The 16,765-nt window shown below is 41.8% G+C and overlaps 1 protein-coding gene and 1 non-coding gene across 5 annotated transcripts in view; one reads left to right on the top strand and one right to left on the bottom strand.

Annotated features, from left to right (window-relative positions):
* The window catches only part of fubp1 (far upstream element (FUSE) binding protein 1), a 35,260-nt gene extending 18,917 nt beyond the window's left edge, over window positions 1–16,343 (bottom strand). For 2 of the 4 annotated variants that reach the window (XM_014141338.3, XM_014141340.3), the window contains exons 1-8: window positions 16,186–16,342; window positions 9,812–9,905; window positions 8,407–8,442; window positions 7,059–7,154; window positions 6,866–6,937; window positions 6,706–6,763; window positions 6,124–6,391; window positions 5,806–5,931 (exon numbers count right to left, since the gene is read on the bottom strand). In XM_014141338.3, coding sequence (XP_013996813.1) covers window positions 5,806–5,931; window positions 6,124–6,391; window positions 6,706–6,763; window positions 6,866–6,937; window positions 7,059–7,154; window positions 8,407–8,442; window positions 9,812–9,905; window positions 16,186–16,275 — 840 coding nt within the window. In that variant the 5' untranslated portion in view covers window positions 16,276–16,342. Of the gene's footprint in view, window positions 1–5,805; window positions 5,932–6,123; window positions 6,392–6,705; window positions 6,764–6,865; window positions 6,938–7,058; window positions 7,155–8,406; window positions 8,443–9,061; window positions 9,125–9,811; window positions 9,906–16,185 lie in introns of all 4 variants that reach the window. The other 2 variants (XM_014141337.3, XM_014141339.3) reach the window with 2 other exon arrangements.
* trnaa-ugc (transfer RNA alanine (anticodon UGC)) lies at window positions 4,745–4,820 on the top strand. Its single transcript has one exon. It is a non-coding gene; the product is annotated as a tRNA-Ala (tRNA).
* Window positions 16,344–16,765: the final 422 nt, after the last annotated feature.

The following is a 16,765-nucleotide window of genomic DNA, read 5'->3' as shown; positions in this document are numbered from 1 at the left end:
GAATCCACCTGTGTGTAATCAAGTCTCCGTATAAATGCACCTGCTCTGTGATAGTCTCAGAGGTCCGTTTAAAGCGCAGAGAGCATCATGACGAACAAGGAACACACCAGGCAGGTCCGAGATACTGTTGTGGAGAAGTTTACAGCCGGATTTGGATACAAAAAGATTTCCCAAGCTTTAAACATCCCAAGGAGCACTGTGCAAGCGATAATATTGAAATGGAAGGAGTATCAGACCACTGCAAATCTACGAAGACCCGGCCGTCCCTCTAAACTTTCAGCTCATACAAGGAGAAGACTGATCAGAGATGCAGCCAAGAGGCCCATGATCACTCTGGATGAACTGCAGAGATCTACAGCTGAGGTGGGAGACTCTGTCCATAGGACAACAATCAGTCGTATACTGCACAAATCTGGCCTTTATGGAAGAGTGGCAAGAAGAAAGCCATTTCTTAAAGATATCCATAAAAAGTGTCGTTTAAAGTTTGCCACTAGCCACCTGGGAGACACACCAAACATGTGGAAGAAGGTGCTCTGGTCAGATGAAACCAAAATCGAACCTTTTGGCAACAATGCAAAACGTTATGTTTGGCGTAAAAGCAGCACAGCTCATCACCCTGAACACACCATCCCCACTGTCAAACATGGTGGCCGCATCATGTTTTGGGCCTGCTTTTCTTCAGCATGGGCAGGGAAGATGGTTAAAATTGATGGGACGATGGTTCGAGCCAAATACAGGACCATTCTGGAAGAAAACCTGATGGAGTCTGCAAAAGACCTGAGACTGGGACGGAGATTTGTCTTCCAACAAGACAATGATCCAAAACATAAAGCAAAATCTACAATGGAATGGTTCACAAATAAACATATCCAGGTGTTAGAATGGCCAAGTCAAAGTCCAGACCTGAATCCAATCGAGAATCTGTGGAAAGAACTGAAAACTGCTGTTCACAAACGCTCTCCATCCAACCTCACTGAGCTCGAGCTGTTTTGCAAGGAGGATGGGCAAAAATTTCAGTCTCTCGATGTGCAAAACTGATAGAGACATACCCCAAGCGACTTACAGCTGTAATCGCAGCAAAAGGTGGCGCTACAAAGTATTAACTTAAGGGGGCTGAATAATTTTGCACGCCCAATTTTTCAGTATTATATTTGTTAAAAAAGTTTGAAATATCCAATAAATTTCGTTCCACTTCATAATTGTGTCCCACTTGTTGTTGATTCTTCACAAAAAATAAGTTTTATATCTTTATGTTTGAAGCCTGAAATGTGGCAAACGGTCAAAGTTCAAGGGGGCCGAATACTTTCGCAAGGCACTGTATATATATACTGCTCAAAAAAATAAAGGGAACACTTAAACAACCAAATGCAACTCCAAGTCAATCACACTTCTGTGAAATCAAACTGTCCACTTAGGAAGCAACACTGATTGACAATACATTTCACATGCTGTTGTGCAAATGGAATAGACAACAGGTGGAAATTATAGGCAATTAGCAAGACACCCCCAATAAAGGAGTGGTTCTGCAGGTGGTAACCACAGACCACTTCTCAGTTCCTATGCTTCCTGGCTGATGTTTTGGTCACTTTTGAATGCTGGCGGTGCTTTCACTCTAGTGGTAGCATGAGACGGAGTCTACAACCCACACAAGTGGCTCAGGTAGTGCAACTCATCCAGAATGGCACATCAATGCGAGCTGTGGCAAGAAGGTTTGGTGTGTCTGTCAGCGTAGTGTCCAGAGCATGGAGGCGCTATCAGGAGACGTGGAGGAGGCCGTAGGAGGGCAACAACCCAGCAGCAGGACCGCTACCTCCGCCTTTGTGCAAGGAGGAGCAGGAGGAGCACTGCCAGAGCCCTGCAAAATGACCTCCAGCAGGCCACAAATGTGCATGTGTCTGCTCAAACGGTCAGAAACAGACTCCATGAGGGTGGTATGAGGGCCCGACGTCCACAGGTGGGGGTTGTGCTTACAGCCCAACACCGTGCAGGACGTTTGGCATTTGCCAGAGAACACCAAGATCGGCAAATTCGCCACTGGCGCCCTGTGCTCTTCACAGATGAAAGCAGGTTCACACTGAGCACGTGACAGACGTGACAGAGTCTGGAGACGCCGTAGAGAACGTTCTGCTGCCTGCAACATCCTCCAGCATGACCGGTTTGGCGGTGGGTCAGTCATGGTGTGGGGTGGCATTTCTTTGGGGGGCCGCACAGCCCTCCATGTGCTCGCCAGAGGTAGCCTGACTGCCATTAGGTACCGAGATGAGATCCTCAGACCCCTTGTGAGACCATATGCTGGTGCGGTTGGCCCTGGGTTCCTCCTAATGCAAGACAATGCTAGACCTCATGTGGCTGGAGTGTGTCAGCAGTTCCTGCAAGAGGAAGGCATTGATGCTATGGACTGGCCCGCCCGTTCCCCAGACCTGAATCCAATTGAGCACATCTGGGACATCATGTCTCGCTCCATCCACCAACGCCACGTTGCACCACAGACTGCCCAGGAGTTGGCGGATGCTTTAGTCCAGGTCTGGGAGGAGATCCCTCAGGAGACCATCCGCCACCTCATCAGGAGCATGCCCAGGCGTTGTAGGGAGGTCATACAGGCACGTGGAGGCCACACACACTACTGAGCCTCATTTTGACTTGTTTTAAGGACATTACATCAAAGTTGGATCAGCCTGTAGTGTGGTTTTCCACTTTAATTTTGAGTGTGACTCCAAATCCAGACCTCCATGGGTTGATAAATTGGATTTCCATTGATTATTTTTGTGTGATTTTGTTGTCAGCACATTCAACTATGTAAAGAAAAAAGTATTTAATAAGATTATTTCATTCATTCAGATCTAGGATGTGTTATTTTAGTGTTCCCTTTATTTTTTTGAGCAGTGTATATAAAACTATTAACCTGTTAGGGCTAGGGGGCAGCATTTGCACGTCTGGATAAATTTTTTTTACCCGATTTAATCTGGTTACTAATCCTACCCAGTAACTAGAATATGCATATACTTATTATATATGGATAGAAAACACTCTAAAGTTTCTAAAACTGTTTGAATGGTGTCTGTGAGTATAACAGAACTCATTTGGCAGGCAAAACCCTGAGACATTTTCTGACAGGAAGTGGATACCTGATGTGTTGTATTGACTTTAAACCTATCCCATTGAAAAACACAGGGGCTTAGGAATATTTTGGCACTTCCTATTGCTTCCACTAGATGTCACCAGCCTTTACAAAGTGTTTTGAGTCTTCTGGAGGGAGATCTGACCGAACAAGAGCCATGGAACGATGATGTCCCATTAGACACCTGGCGCGCGAGTTCATGTTGGGTACCCTCGTTCCAATACGTTATAAAAGAGTATGCATTCGTCCACCTTGAATATTATTCATGTTCTGGTTAAAAAAGGCCCTAATGATTTATGCTATACAACGTTTGACATGTTTGAACGAACGGAAATATATTTTTTCCCCTCGTTCATGACGAGAAGTCCGGCTGGCTTAGATCATGTGCTAACAAGACGGAGATTTTTGGACATAAATGAGCTTTTTTGAACAAAACTACATTCGTTATGGACCTGTGATACCTGGAAGTGACATCTGATGAAGAGAATCAAAGGTAATGGATTATTTACATAGTATTTTCGATTTTAGATCTCCCCAACATGACGTCTAGTCTGTATCGCAACGCGTATTTTTCTGGGCGCAGTGCTCAGATTATTGCAAAGTGTGATTTCCCAGTAAGGTTATTTTTAAATCTGGCAAGTTGATTGCGTTCAAGAGATGTAAATCTATAATTCTTTAAATGACAATATAATATTTTACCAATGTTTTCTAATTTTAATTATTTAATTTGTGGTACTGACTTGACTGCCGGTTATTGGAGGGAAACGATTTCCTCAACATCAATGCCATAGTAAAACGCAGTTTTTGGATATAAATATGAACTTGATTGCATTGTCTAACATAATGTCCTAGGAGTGTCATCTGATGGAGATTGTAAAAGGTTAGTGCATCATTTTAGCTGGTTTTATGGTTTTGGTGACCCTGTCTTTGACTTGACAAAACATTACACACAACTCTTGTAAATGTACTGTCCTAACATACTCTAAATTTATGCTTTCGCCGTAAAACCTTTTTGAAATCGTAAAACGTGGTTAGATTAAGGAGATGTTTATCTTTCAAAGGGTGTAAAATAGTTGTATGTTTGAAAAATTTGAATTTTGACATTTATTTGGATTCAAATTTGCCGCTCTTGAAATGCACCTGCTGTTGATGGAGTGCACCACGGGTGGCACGCTAGCGTCCCACCTAGCCCATAGAGGTTAAGTTAACTGTCTAAAATATTCTAAATGCTCTTAAAAGTTGTACATTTGATTTTCTAATTTAGTAGCTAGTTAGCCATCTAGCTAAGTGGTTAGCTTCTTCCAACAGAGAAGGCCCTCAGAGAACGCCCACCTGGATCAAGAGCCTTGCAGCAAACTGCGGCGTTTTTTAGTTAAACTGCACAAAATGTTCGCAATGTATTTAGTTAGCGTTCTCTATGAGGATCACTTAGTACTTGTTAGCTGCGTCATAGCCAGCCGTGACCGGGAGATCCAAGAGGCGTCACAAAATTGGCACCAGTGTGGACAAGGCCAGCTGGGATGTCCTTGTCCCATCGCGCTCTAGTGACTCCTTGTGGCGGCCGGGCGCAGTGCACGCTGACTTCAGATGTAAAGCTGTACGGTTTTTCTTCCGACACACTGGTGTGGTCCCGTGTGGCTCAGTTGGTAGAGCATGGTGTTTGCAACGCCAGGGTTGTGGGTTCGATTCCCACGGGGGACCAGTACAGAGAAGAAAAAGTATGAAATGCATTCACTACTGTAAAAGTCGCTCTGGATAAGAGCGTCTGCTAAATGACTAAAATTTAATTTAAAAATGCTTGGCACGGTCGTGTTTCAGAGGATGCATGGCTCTTGACCGTCGCCTCTTACAATTTCGTACGGGAGTTGCAGTGATGGGACAAGACTAACTACCAATTGGATATCAAGAAATTGGGGGGAGAGAAAGGTAGCACAACAAGCAAAAATGTGAGCTTTGTGAGGTGATAAAGTTTTATGAAATTCACTACTAATGTTTGGCAGATAGTAGTTAGATATATCTAAGATGTGCCAAACTAAATTCTCTCCAGCTGGGTTTTGCTAACTTGTTAATGTTAGCTTGCAGATCAAGCTTCTTGGTAACAGCAGCAGAGTCAATCCTGGATTAAGATCCCTACAGCAACCTGTGTTTTGAGATTGTCACATAACTAAACTGGGTTGTCTGTCCTAGAATTACACAGTATTTGTTAGCATTCACCTAGCATCCGCTAGGAGAATTACACAGTATTCGTTAGCATTCCGGTAAGTGACATTTTATTTTTTACATTAGGGAGAAGAGAAAAAAAAAAAAAAAAATGCCCCTTGTGCGCACTGCTGGTAATAACATATATCCCAGGATGGCACAGGTACGATATCTGTATACCGTCGAACTCGTCTCTTCCCAACCCAGATGGGAAGTTCAATCTGTACCAACTAACATCCTTACTGAACGGTAGACTCAGCCAGATGACATTGAACACAAGTAAACACAATAACTAGTCAAATTCCACAACAACTAGTAAGTGTTAAAGCACAGGGCCGTTTAAGTCCTGTAGATACTACAAAGCAGCGTGACGCGCACCCTTGAGAGAACCGAATCTGACATCGTCAACTCGCCAAGTCTACCATTAACAAACTCTGGATTCCATGTGATTGCATGACAGTGTAATATGAGTATTACTGTAGACTTACATCCAGGCCCTCACCTCCTCCTCCTCCTCCCCCGCCTCCTCCTCCCCCCATCCTGGAGCCGTACTCTCCTCTCTGCTCCCTGAAGCCCTGTTCTCTGATCAGCTCCATCACCATGTCTTTGGCTTGCTGAAGGAGCAGACAGTCAACCAGGTAAAAACACAGGAGGAGGAGAAAGAGTCAGGGAAATTACCAAAGAAATATTATCATGGGCAAATAAGCATGCAACTTTGCAGCTATGAGTATTTCGCAATTTCTTTCAGAGTGACTAATTTCACTTCAACATTTCAGTTGTACTTCAGGGAGTGAGAATCCATTCACCTGGACTTTAAAAGGTTCCCCAGAGATGCGTAGAGGTTTGTCTGCTCCAGTGTTTTGAGGTCCTTCCTGGATCATCACCATCTTGACTCCGGCTCGCTCCTGCAGCTGTTTGATAGTCTCTCCTCCCTTCCCGATGACCAGGCCAGCCTTGGAGGCAGGGACCAGCATCTCCTGAACAGACATACCAGGGCCGCCGGCATCATTGTGGTGAAAGGCTGGAGTAGGACGACCCTTATCAACAATCTCCGTCAGCAGCCTCTTGGCAGCTCTGGTTTTTGGGGGGGGGGGGGGGACAGGAACATGGTTACCATTAGCTAAGGACATGGACAGTTGGCCTATGAAAAAGCCCCTAATCACTAGACACATATGTAGCCTCTTGGTAGCTCTGGAAACACACACCAGGGACAAAGACAGTCTGCTATGGTCTCTGACAAGGGCCACAACTATGACAAGGGATCTAATCTACTAACTAATGTAATGTTGTACTGGCTTCTTGTGTCACCAGAGAATGTGGGTAAGAAAACAGGGGGGATGAAGCTAAGAGAGGGCAGAGAGAAGGGACGACAGGAGCTGTATACTTACTGTATTGAGTCTGGGGATCCTGTCAGTGTGACTGACCTATCAGGCATTCCTCCACTGTCTGCAATACAGAGAGATGAAGAGTTTCAGAGTAGAGATAGCACGCAGAGCTCTCCATCAAATAGTATGAGGAAATCACTGTTATAACTTCAGGAAATCTTACCGGGGGCAATCTGGATTTTGCATCCAGACTCTTGCTGCATGCGGGATATCTGTTCTCCTCCTCTTCCAATAACTGGGGTACAAAAGATTTAGCAATCAACCCCCCCAAATTCCATCTGCACGTTGTGTGTGTACTTCCTGAACCCAACTATTGTTATTTCAGGGACGGTGTGTGTGTGTTTGTGCACACTTACTGAATCCAACCATCCCGTCAGGAACCTTGAACTCCTCTGATGACGATCGCGGTCCACCACCTCCCATTCCTCCCATACCCATCGCTGCTGAGAACGCTGCAATGAAGAAACCAAAAGATATTCAGATACAGGAGGACTACTAACTTACTTAAGAAACGCTGCCATAGACCCTGGTCAAAAGTAGTGCACTGAGCACCATAGACCCTGGTCAAAAGTAGTGCACTGCAAAAGGAACAGGGTCCCTTTTGGGACTCAACCATAAACCCATATGGACCGGTGGCTATTTTTAGACAGAAGGGCCCATCCTATACATTTCCTTTAACCTCTATGGGCTAGGTGGGACGCTTGCGTCCCACCTACGTAACAGCCACTTGCAGCCTGTGGCGCGATTTTCAAAACCTTAAAAATCCTATTACTTCAATTTCTCAAACATATGACTATTTTACAGCTATTTAAAGACAAGACTCTCGTTAATCTAACCACACTGTCCGATTTCAAAAAGGCTTTACAACGAAAGCAAAACATTAGATTATGTCAGCAGAGTACCAAGCCAGAAATAATCAGACACCCATTTTTCAAGCCAGCATATAATGTCAACAAAACCCAGAAGACAGCTAAATGCAGCACTCACCTTTGATGATCTTCATCAGATGACAACTTGCCGGGTGTCTAAATAGCGAGCCCGTGATGCCTGGGCTATGTACTTAGAATATTGCAAAATGTGCTTTCACCAAAAAGCTATTTTAAAAATCGGACATATCGAGTGCATAGAGGTCTGTATCTATAATTCTTAAAATAATTGTTATGCTTTTTGTGAACGTTTATCGTGAGTAATTTAGTAAAATGTTAGCGAATTCCCCGGAAGTTTGCGGGGGGTATGCTAGTTCTGAACGTCACATGCTAATGTAAAAAGCTGGTTTTTGATATAAATATGAACTTGATTGAACAAAACATGCATGTATTGTATAACATAATGTCCTAGGTGTGTCATCTGATGAAGATCATCAAAGGTTAGTGCTGCATTTAGCTGTGGTTTTGTTTTTTGTGACATTATATGCTAGCTTGAAAAATGGGTGTCTGATTATTTCTGGCTGGGTACTCTGCTGACATAATCTAATGTTTTGCTTTCGCTGTAAAGCCTTTTTGAAATCGGACAGTGTGGTTAGATAAAGGAGAGTCTTGTCTTTAAAATGCTGTGAAATAGTCATATGTTTGAAAAATGGAAGTTTTGTATTTTTGAGGAATTTGTAATTCGCGCCATGCCTATCATTGGATATTGGAGCAGGTGTTCCGCTAGCGGAACGTCTAGATGTAAGAGGTTAACAGCCAGCGACCAACAGGTACTCACGGTCATTTGGTGCCACCTTCTTGGTCTCTGGTTGGTCTGTAAGGAGAAGAGGAGACGGGGTTACTGGACTGCCGAGGCTCCCCAGAACCAGGGCTAGAACCGGCCTACTTCGAGTGAGAAAAAAATGGCCATTTCACATTACATCTAATGCCTGTGCAGCATGGCACACACAGACATAGTATTTTCTAGAAACACAAGGCAGCCCAACTAATGAATATATATATATATATATATATATATATATATATATATATAAAAAAAAGTTACAAGGTTAGTGGTTTATTATAACACAATCCCCCCTGCTAAATGCAACACTATCAAAACATGGAACTGAACGGACTGAGCATATCTGACTATACATGATACAGAACAAGTGATTTCTATTACTAAACCCCAAGTGAAGCATTTTATGCCAAGTCTATAAACAGCATCGAAGAATAAAAAGCACCAAAGTGAGGATATAATTTCTAAAACATGCCATAAAACCACACACTAAACTAGGCTACATAAATATAATATCTCATACTATTGATCACCCATACCATTTTCACACTATACATAATGCCTATTCTAGATCATAAAACAACAAGTGTGTGGTTTAAAACTGGTTGGCCTAAGTGCCTAATGGGTATTTATCAAAAAAGGGGGACCGTGCCTGAGAAAGGAGAGTTCATCCCTTCCCGATGGGTTCTACTGTTTAGACTGGTCCAACAGTCATCTACAGAGTGAATAGACAGAACGGAACAGTGATACACAACACAGGCAACACCTGGGTTTCTCCATACAATGAAGGCCTATGCCATTTACCAGATGCTTTTTTTTTAATTTATTTATCCAAAGCTATTTATTTTATTTATCCAGATTAGTGAGAGTCTCTCTTTTTCAAGAGACCTGGTCTACTTAAGAGTCGAGCATTTTGTTTTCCGGAAATGGGCGACCCCCCCCCCCCCCACACACCGTTTCAGCTGTGATACAAGAGGCAAAACTAATAAGAATCCCGTTTAAGATCTGCGTTATACACATTGGATAAACAACGCTTTGTTTTGACACTGGACAATAGTGTTGTATTCAGTTCCCTAGCTACACCATAGCTAGGTGATAAGACTGAATTCTCAATGCATGTCTATTTGGGAAAGCATAAATGTCAAGACAATTAACATATTGCTAGCAAATTAAAAAACAGAACATACACACACACACACACGTCTATTTCTGCTCTCTTGCCAACTCCATATGGATTTCTCTCATCTGGAATTGCATGCTTGTCTGGACAATGAAGCAGGTAAAAAAATAAATAGCTGAGACCAGGCTTGGGGATCAGAAAGGCAAGTCCAATCTATAACAGTACAGGCAAACGATATAGCAATGAAGATACGGAGGTATGAAATGGGTCTACCGTACTCACCGGCATCTTCTAGGGGCCGCTTCTGGCCTCCGTAGCCAAACTCATTACCCGAGGGCGCCGAGGGTACGCCGTCACCACCAATCTTAGCGGCGATCTGAAATACATAAAACACTCAATCTAAGCTAGGCTCCACGACAACAGTACAAATTCCGTAGCTAGCTATTTTCAATGGAGTTATGTTAGCTAGCATGTAGCTAGGTTAACTTCACAAGGATTGGGGGCAGCATTTGGAATTTTGGATGAAAAGCGAGCCCATATTAAACTGCCTGCTACTCAGGTGTTTTGTGGCTAGGCGGCTGTCCTAACATAGTCGCATGGTGTGCTTTCGCCGTAAAGCCTTTTTGAAATCTGACACAGCGGCTGGATTAACAAGACGTTTATCTTTACTCCTATGTATAACACTTGTATCTTTCATCAATGTTTATGATGAGTATTTCTGTAATTTGATTTGGCTCTCTGCAATTTCACCAGATGTTAGAGACAATGCATTACTGAACTTAACGTGCCAATTTAAACTGAGGATTTTGGACATAAAGAGGGACTTTATTGAACAAAATGAGCATTTATTGTGTAACATGGAGTCCTGGGAGTGCCACCAGATGAAGATCAAAGGTTAGTGATTCATTTAATCACTATTTCTGACTTTTGTGAGTCCTCTCCTTGGCTGGAAAATGTCTTTATGGTTTCTTGTGGCTAGGCGCTGTCCTAACATAATCGCATGGTGTGCTTTTGCCGTAAAGCCTTTTTGAAATCGGACACTGTGGATGGATTAACAAGAAGCTCATCTTTAAAATGGTGTATAATACTTGTATGTTTGAGTAATTTTAATGATGGGATTTCTGTTTGAATTTGGCGCACTGTAATTTCACTGGCTGTTGTCGAGGTGGGACGCTAGCGTCCCAATGATACCAGAGATGTTAATGGTACAGACATCCCGAGAATCTCACTGCCGATAGGAACTTATTTACATAGTCATTTTACTGTGAGAATCGAACACACAACCCTGGCGGTACAAGCGCCATGCTCTACCAACTGAGCCACACCACAGGATGCCGTTTCTTCATTTGTTAGAACAAAAGACATCCCTGCTGTGTACCGACAAGGGCTGTCGGAGAAAAGAAACGATTGGTTGAAAGATAATCCCATATTTTTCCCTATGTGTTTTAATGAAATCAACTATACTCACTGAGCTTGTCTGATGCTTTAACTTCTTATGGATGGGTGGCAGTATTGAGTAGCTTGGATGAAGAAGGTGCCCAGAGTAAACTGCCTGCTTCTCAGGCCCAGAAGCTAAGATAAGCATATTATTATTAGTTTCTAAAACTGTTTGAATGATGTCTGAGTATAACAGAACTCATATGGCAGGCAAAGACCTGAGAAAAAAATCCAACCAGGAAGTCAGAAATCTGAGGTCTGTAGTTTTTCAAGTCTTGACCTATCCACAGTGTCTGCGGGGTCATATTGCACTTCCTAAGGCTTCCACTAGATGTCAACAGTCTTTAGAACCTTGTTTGAGGCTTCTACTGTGAAGTGGAGGGGAATAAGAGCTGATTGTATCAGGTGTCTGCCAGATGGGCATGAGCTTCAGCCATGCTCGCGCCCGTGAGAGGTAGCTGAGTTCCATTGCATTTCTAAAGACAAGATTTCACCCGGAGAATTCCTTTATTGCAGATTTATGATAAAAACATCCTAAAGATTGATTCTATACATCGTTTGACATGTTTCTTCGAACTGTAATGGAATTTTATGAGTTTCTGGCCTGCGCATTGTGAATTTGGATTTGTGAACTGAAGGCGCGAACAAAAAGGAGGTGGACTTTATCGAACAAAACAAACATTTATTGTGGAACTGGGATTCCTGGGAGTGCATTCTGATGAAGATCAAAGGTAAGTGAATATTTATAATGCTATTTCTGACTTCTGTTGACTCCAACATGGCGGATATATGTATGGCTTGTTTTTGTGTCTGAGCGCCGTACTCAGATTATTGCATGGTGTGCTTTTTCGGTAAAGCTTTTTTGAAATCTGACACAGCGGTTGCATTAAGGAGAAGTTTATCTAAAGTTCCATGCATAACACTTGAATTTTCATCAACATTTATGATGAGTATTTCTGTAAATTGATGTGGCTCTCTGCAAAATCACCGGATGTTTTGGAGGCAAAACATTACTGAACATAACGCGCCAATGTACACAGATTTTTGGATATAAATGTGAACTTTATCGAACAAAACATACACGTATTGTGTAACATGAAGTCCTATGAGTGTTACCTGATGAAGATCAAAGGTTAGTGATTCATTTTATCTCTTTCTGCTTTTTGTGACCCCTCTCTTTGGCTGGAAAAATGGCTGTGTTTTTCCTGTGACTAGGCGCTGACCTAAATCGTTTGGTGTGCTTTCGCTGTAACACGTTTTTGAAAATCGGACACTGGGGTTGGATTAACGAGAAGTTTCTTTAACCTCTTACATCTAGACGTTCCGCTAGCCGAACACCTGCTCCAATATCCAATGATGGGCGTGGCGCGAAATACAAACTCCTCTAAAATCCGAAAATTTCCATTTTTCAAACATATGACCATTTTACAGCATTTTAAAGACAAGACTCTCGTTAATCTAACCACACTGTCCGATTTCAAAAAGGCTTTACAGTGAAAGCAAAACATTAGATTATGTCAGCAGAGTACCCAGCCAGAAATAATCAGACACCCATTTTTCAAGCTAGCATATAATGTCACAAAAAACAAAACCACAGCTAAATGCAGCACTAACCTTTGATGATCTTCATCAGATGACAACCCAAGGACATTATGTTATATAATGCATGCATGTTTTGTTCAATCAAGTTCATATTTATATCAAAAACCAGCTTTTTTACATTAGCATGTGACGTTCAGAACTAGCATACCCCCACGCAAACATCCGGTGAATTTACTAAATTACTCACGATAAAAGTTCACAAAAAACATACATTATTTTAAGAATTAGATACAGAACTCCTCTATGCACTCGATATGTCCGATTTTAAAATAGCTTTTCGGCGAAAGCACATTTTGCAATATTCTCAGTAGATAGCCCAGCCATCACGGCTAGCCATTTAGACACCGACCAAGTTTAGCCCTGACCAAACTCCGATTTACTATTACAAAAGTTTGATTACCTTTGTTGTCTTCGTCAGAATGCACTCCCAGGACTGCTACTTCAATAACAAATGTTGGTTTGGTCCAAAATAATCCATTGTTATATCCAAATAGCGGCGTTTTGTTCGTGCATTCACGACACTAACCCAAGTGTAAATGAGGGTAACGAGCATGGCGCAATTCGTGAGAAAAGATTTCTAAATATTCCATTACCGTACTTCGAAGCATGTCAACCGCTGTTTAAAATCAATTTTTATGCAATTTTTCTCGTAAAAAAGCGATAATATTCCGACCGGGAATCTGCGTTTAGGTAAACTGAGGAAAGAAAACAAAGCATTCGGTCGACGCGGGCACGCGCCTGAGTCTCACAGTACTGTAACCAGCCACTACCCAAACGCGCTACTTTTTTTCAACCAGAGCCTGCAAAGCCACGATTCAGCTTTTTGCCGCCTTCTGAGAGCCTATGGGAGCCGTAGGAAGTGTCACGTTATAGCAGAGATCCTCAGTCTTCAATAAACAGAGGCAAGAAGAACGACACCTTGTCAGACAGGCCACTTCCTGCATGAAATCTTCTCAGGTTTTGGCCTGCCAAATGAGTTCTGTTATACTCACAGACACCATTCAAACAGTTTTAGAAACTTTGGAGTGTTTTCTATCCAAAGCTAATAATTATATGCATATTCTAGTTTCTGGGCAGGAGTAATAATCAGATTAAATCGGGTACGTTTTTTATCCGGCTGTGAAAATACTGCCCCCTAGCCATAACAGGTTAAAATGGTGTAAAATACTTGTATGGTTGAGGAATTTTAATTTTGAGATATGTTTGAATTTGGCGCCCTGCACTTTCAGTGGCTGTTGTCATATCGATCCCGTTAACGAGATTTCAGCCATAAGAAGTTAACACAACTAGGCTACCTGCCACCCCATATCCCCCACACAGGGCAGTAAAATAAACATTTTCATTGGTAGCACTGGTTGTCCAAAAAGTTAGAAGCATCGTGAAATTTAGGAGCACCAGAAAAAGATTTGATAAAAATATAAATCGTTTGAGATTTGGCCTGTATTGGGCTTATATGTATTCTTGCTACTTTTGAAGCAAATGTCCTCTAGAAACTAATATGTAACACTAAATACATTATAAGCTACAAATTTTGATACCACTTTCAGAATAATGGGTTTTTACATTGTAAAAATCACAAGCTTCCTTTTGAGATGCATAACATTGAAAATAGTACACTGTCAGGTGTATGACGACAACATTCAAGAGATCGGTCACTCATTCGGTGCTCTCTTTCACTTTTTTCCTGTGCCCCTAAACATTTGCATAATACTGGTAAAGTTACCCGGTTTTTAGCTAGCTTGCCAATAAAAATGACTGAATAAAGTGTAAACAAATAGTTAACGTGGAGTTTATGAATGTAAAATGTGATCCGCTATAGGAAGAAACATGTTGCACTGGGTCATAGCTTTTGACCAGGTTACATGTTTTCGCTCATGTAACGGTGCGACAATGACGCTAACGAATCTGCACTCACCTGTTCCTCTAAGGAACGCCTTATGATTACTACAATTATGCGCAGGGGGTAAAAAAATGCCATGCTCCCAAAATAAAACTACTAGCCGCACAACAAAATGTTTGGTCGTACATCAGCCTTGTCCCTGTCTGATTCACAGTTGACATCTCTTGGCCACTTGAAACCAGTTGTGTTTGGTTCGGGTAGTGAGTCACTGTACCAAAATGGCAGAACAGATTTGCATGGCCGAAATCTTAAAATGACCCTAGCAATCAGGCATTTCAAACTTTCAAAATCAGGAAACTCTTCTCCCCACCCCCCTTATTCACTGTTCCTATTGTAAACAGGTGAGATAGGTAAACACATGGAGGACACATTCAAGGTAATGTGCACAAACATTGACTTATCACATAGGCTGCTACTGTTTATTATTCGTCACTTTATTCCTAGTTATATGTACATTTCTAACTCCTATAGCTGGTTGTCACATGTAGACTACTGGAATTGATTAGCTAACAAACAAGCAACAAAGAGGTGTTGCCACTGCCCTGGGCGTCCACTCAACCTACTGCCAGTCAAGTCAATGAAGACATAAGGAAAACTATATTTAGTTAACTTTGTACTTCACAAGTCGAAGCTAGGCAGTGTAAATTGTATTAATCTGGTTACGCATACAAAAAACGATCCAAAACAAAACCAAAATGTAAAATCTACGGAGCAAACGAATTCGACTAAGTCCCATTGACTAAGCATAGATTTCGATTAGCATGCGTGAGTTAAATAAAGGTAAAAAATAAAATGTTTTAAATAGTTATGTCAGTTAATAAGAACAAATTCTTATTTTCAATGACTGCCTAGGAACAGTGGTTTAACTGCCTTGTTCAGGGGCAGAACGACAGATTTTTACCTTGTCAGCTCGAGGATTTGAACTCGCAACCTTTCGGTTATGCTCTAACCACTAGGCTACGCTGCCGCCCAAAGCATGACAAATTGAACACAGTATGTATTCCGGTATCATGGTAAAAAAAAAAAATTGTAGGTTATGGCCAACATTTCACTCCGACGATGGAGTTGAATTTCTCTCGTTTCAGCTCAAAAACGATCGCCATATTTCCTAAAATATTTTGTTAAAGAGTAACGTAACGTTAGACTGATCACAGGACCAATATCTGCGCTTTGGTTATGATCACCAGAAATTGCCCACTATGTGGCACCGCCGATCAACATAAACACAATAAAGTTGTTCATTTCAAATGTAAAAACAAAAGTTGCCGCAACCATTGTTATGCAATATTTCCTTTTAAAATAAACTACCAGTGTATCATAGCCTCACCTAACGACACAATCAATCTAACAGTATCTCTACACGATGGGGACTTCGAAAAGGCCACACGTATGGTTAACGTAACTAACGTTAGCTATGTGACGCTATCTTGGTTTTGGTTTTAGCTATTTATTGAAACCACAATCAAATTAATCAAAGTTGTACTTCATCAATTCACCGAAAACGGATAAATTGAACCATATCTCTAAATGAGCTAGCAATACCTGGCTAATTAGCTGACTAGCTAGCTAGGTTTTACATTCCTTTGTTGAACAGCCAACACGAAACCTCCTTCATTGAAGGCCGCAAATTAGAAACATCCCGAGCTTAAGGTTTAGGCTACATTTAAGTTCCTTGTCGACTATCAATTTCGACGCTATGTTATATTATTTGTCTTACCTGTCTAGCTCGCTGAAGTGCGTCTTTAAAAGCGTCGTTCATTCCGGCGCCATTTCCCGACGGCGGAGCAACGTTCGAGTAGTCGGCCATATCTGTTATAACACTTCTCTTCTCAAACCCGGAGAGAGAAGATGGCCGTTCTCGTTGAAAAAGATTATCGCGCTGTGACACAGCAGAAAAAGGGCCACACAAATCTCGCGAGTACAGGCAAAACAGGCAATTGGCTGTGTGATACGTCGATCAAGGACCAAGGCGGGATTTGGGTTGTACTATCCAATGGTTACACTTTTACAAAAAATGATGGGAAAATCCTTTCAAATCTTTGTTTTTACGCCTGCTACGTTAGGTTACAAATCTGGTTACAATGTACACATGTTTTAGTAACTTTCATATTTAGTATGATAACCAAATAAGTATATTTGGAAAATGTAATACTGTAGGAAGTCCTGTATTTTGTGATATACATTATAATATGGACTGAAGACCAAATCAAATCAAATCAAATGTATTTATATAGCCCTTATTACATCAGCTGATATCTCAAAGTGCTGTACAGAAACCCAGCCTAAAACCCCAAACA

This window comes from Salmo salar, chromosome 14 (assembly GCF_965601325.2).
Source record: "Salmo salar chromosome 14, fSalSal1, whole genome shotgun sequence".
NCBI classification, from domain to species: domain Eukaryota; kingdom Metazoa; phylum Chordata; class Actinopteri; order Salmoniformes; family Salmonidae; genus Salmo; species Salmo salar.
This window is presented reverse-complemented; position numbering and strand designations above follow the sequence as displayed.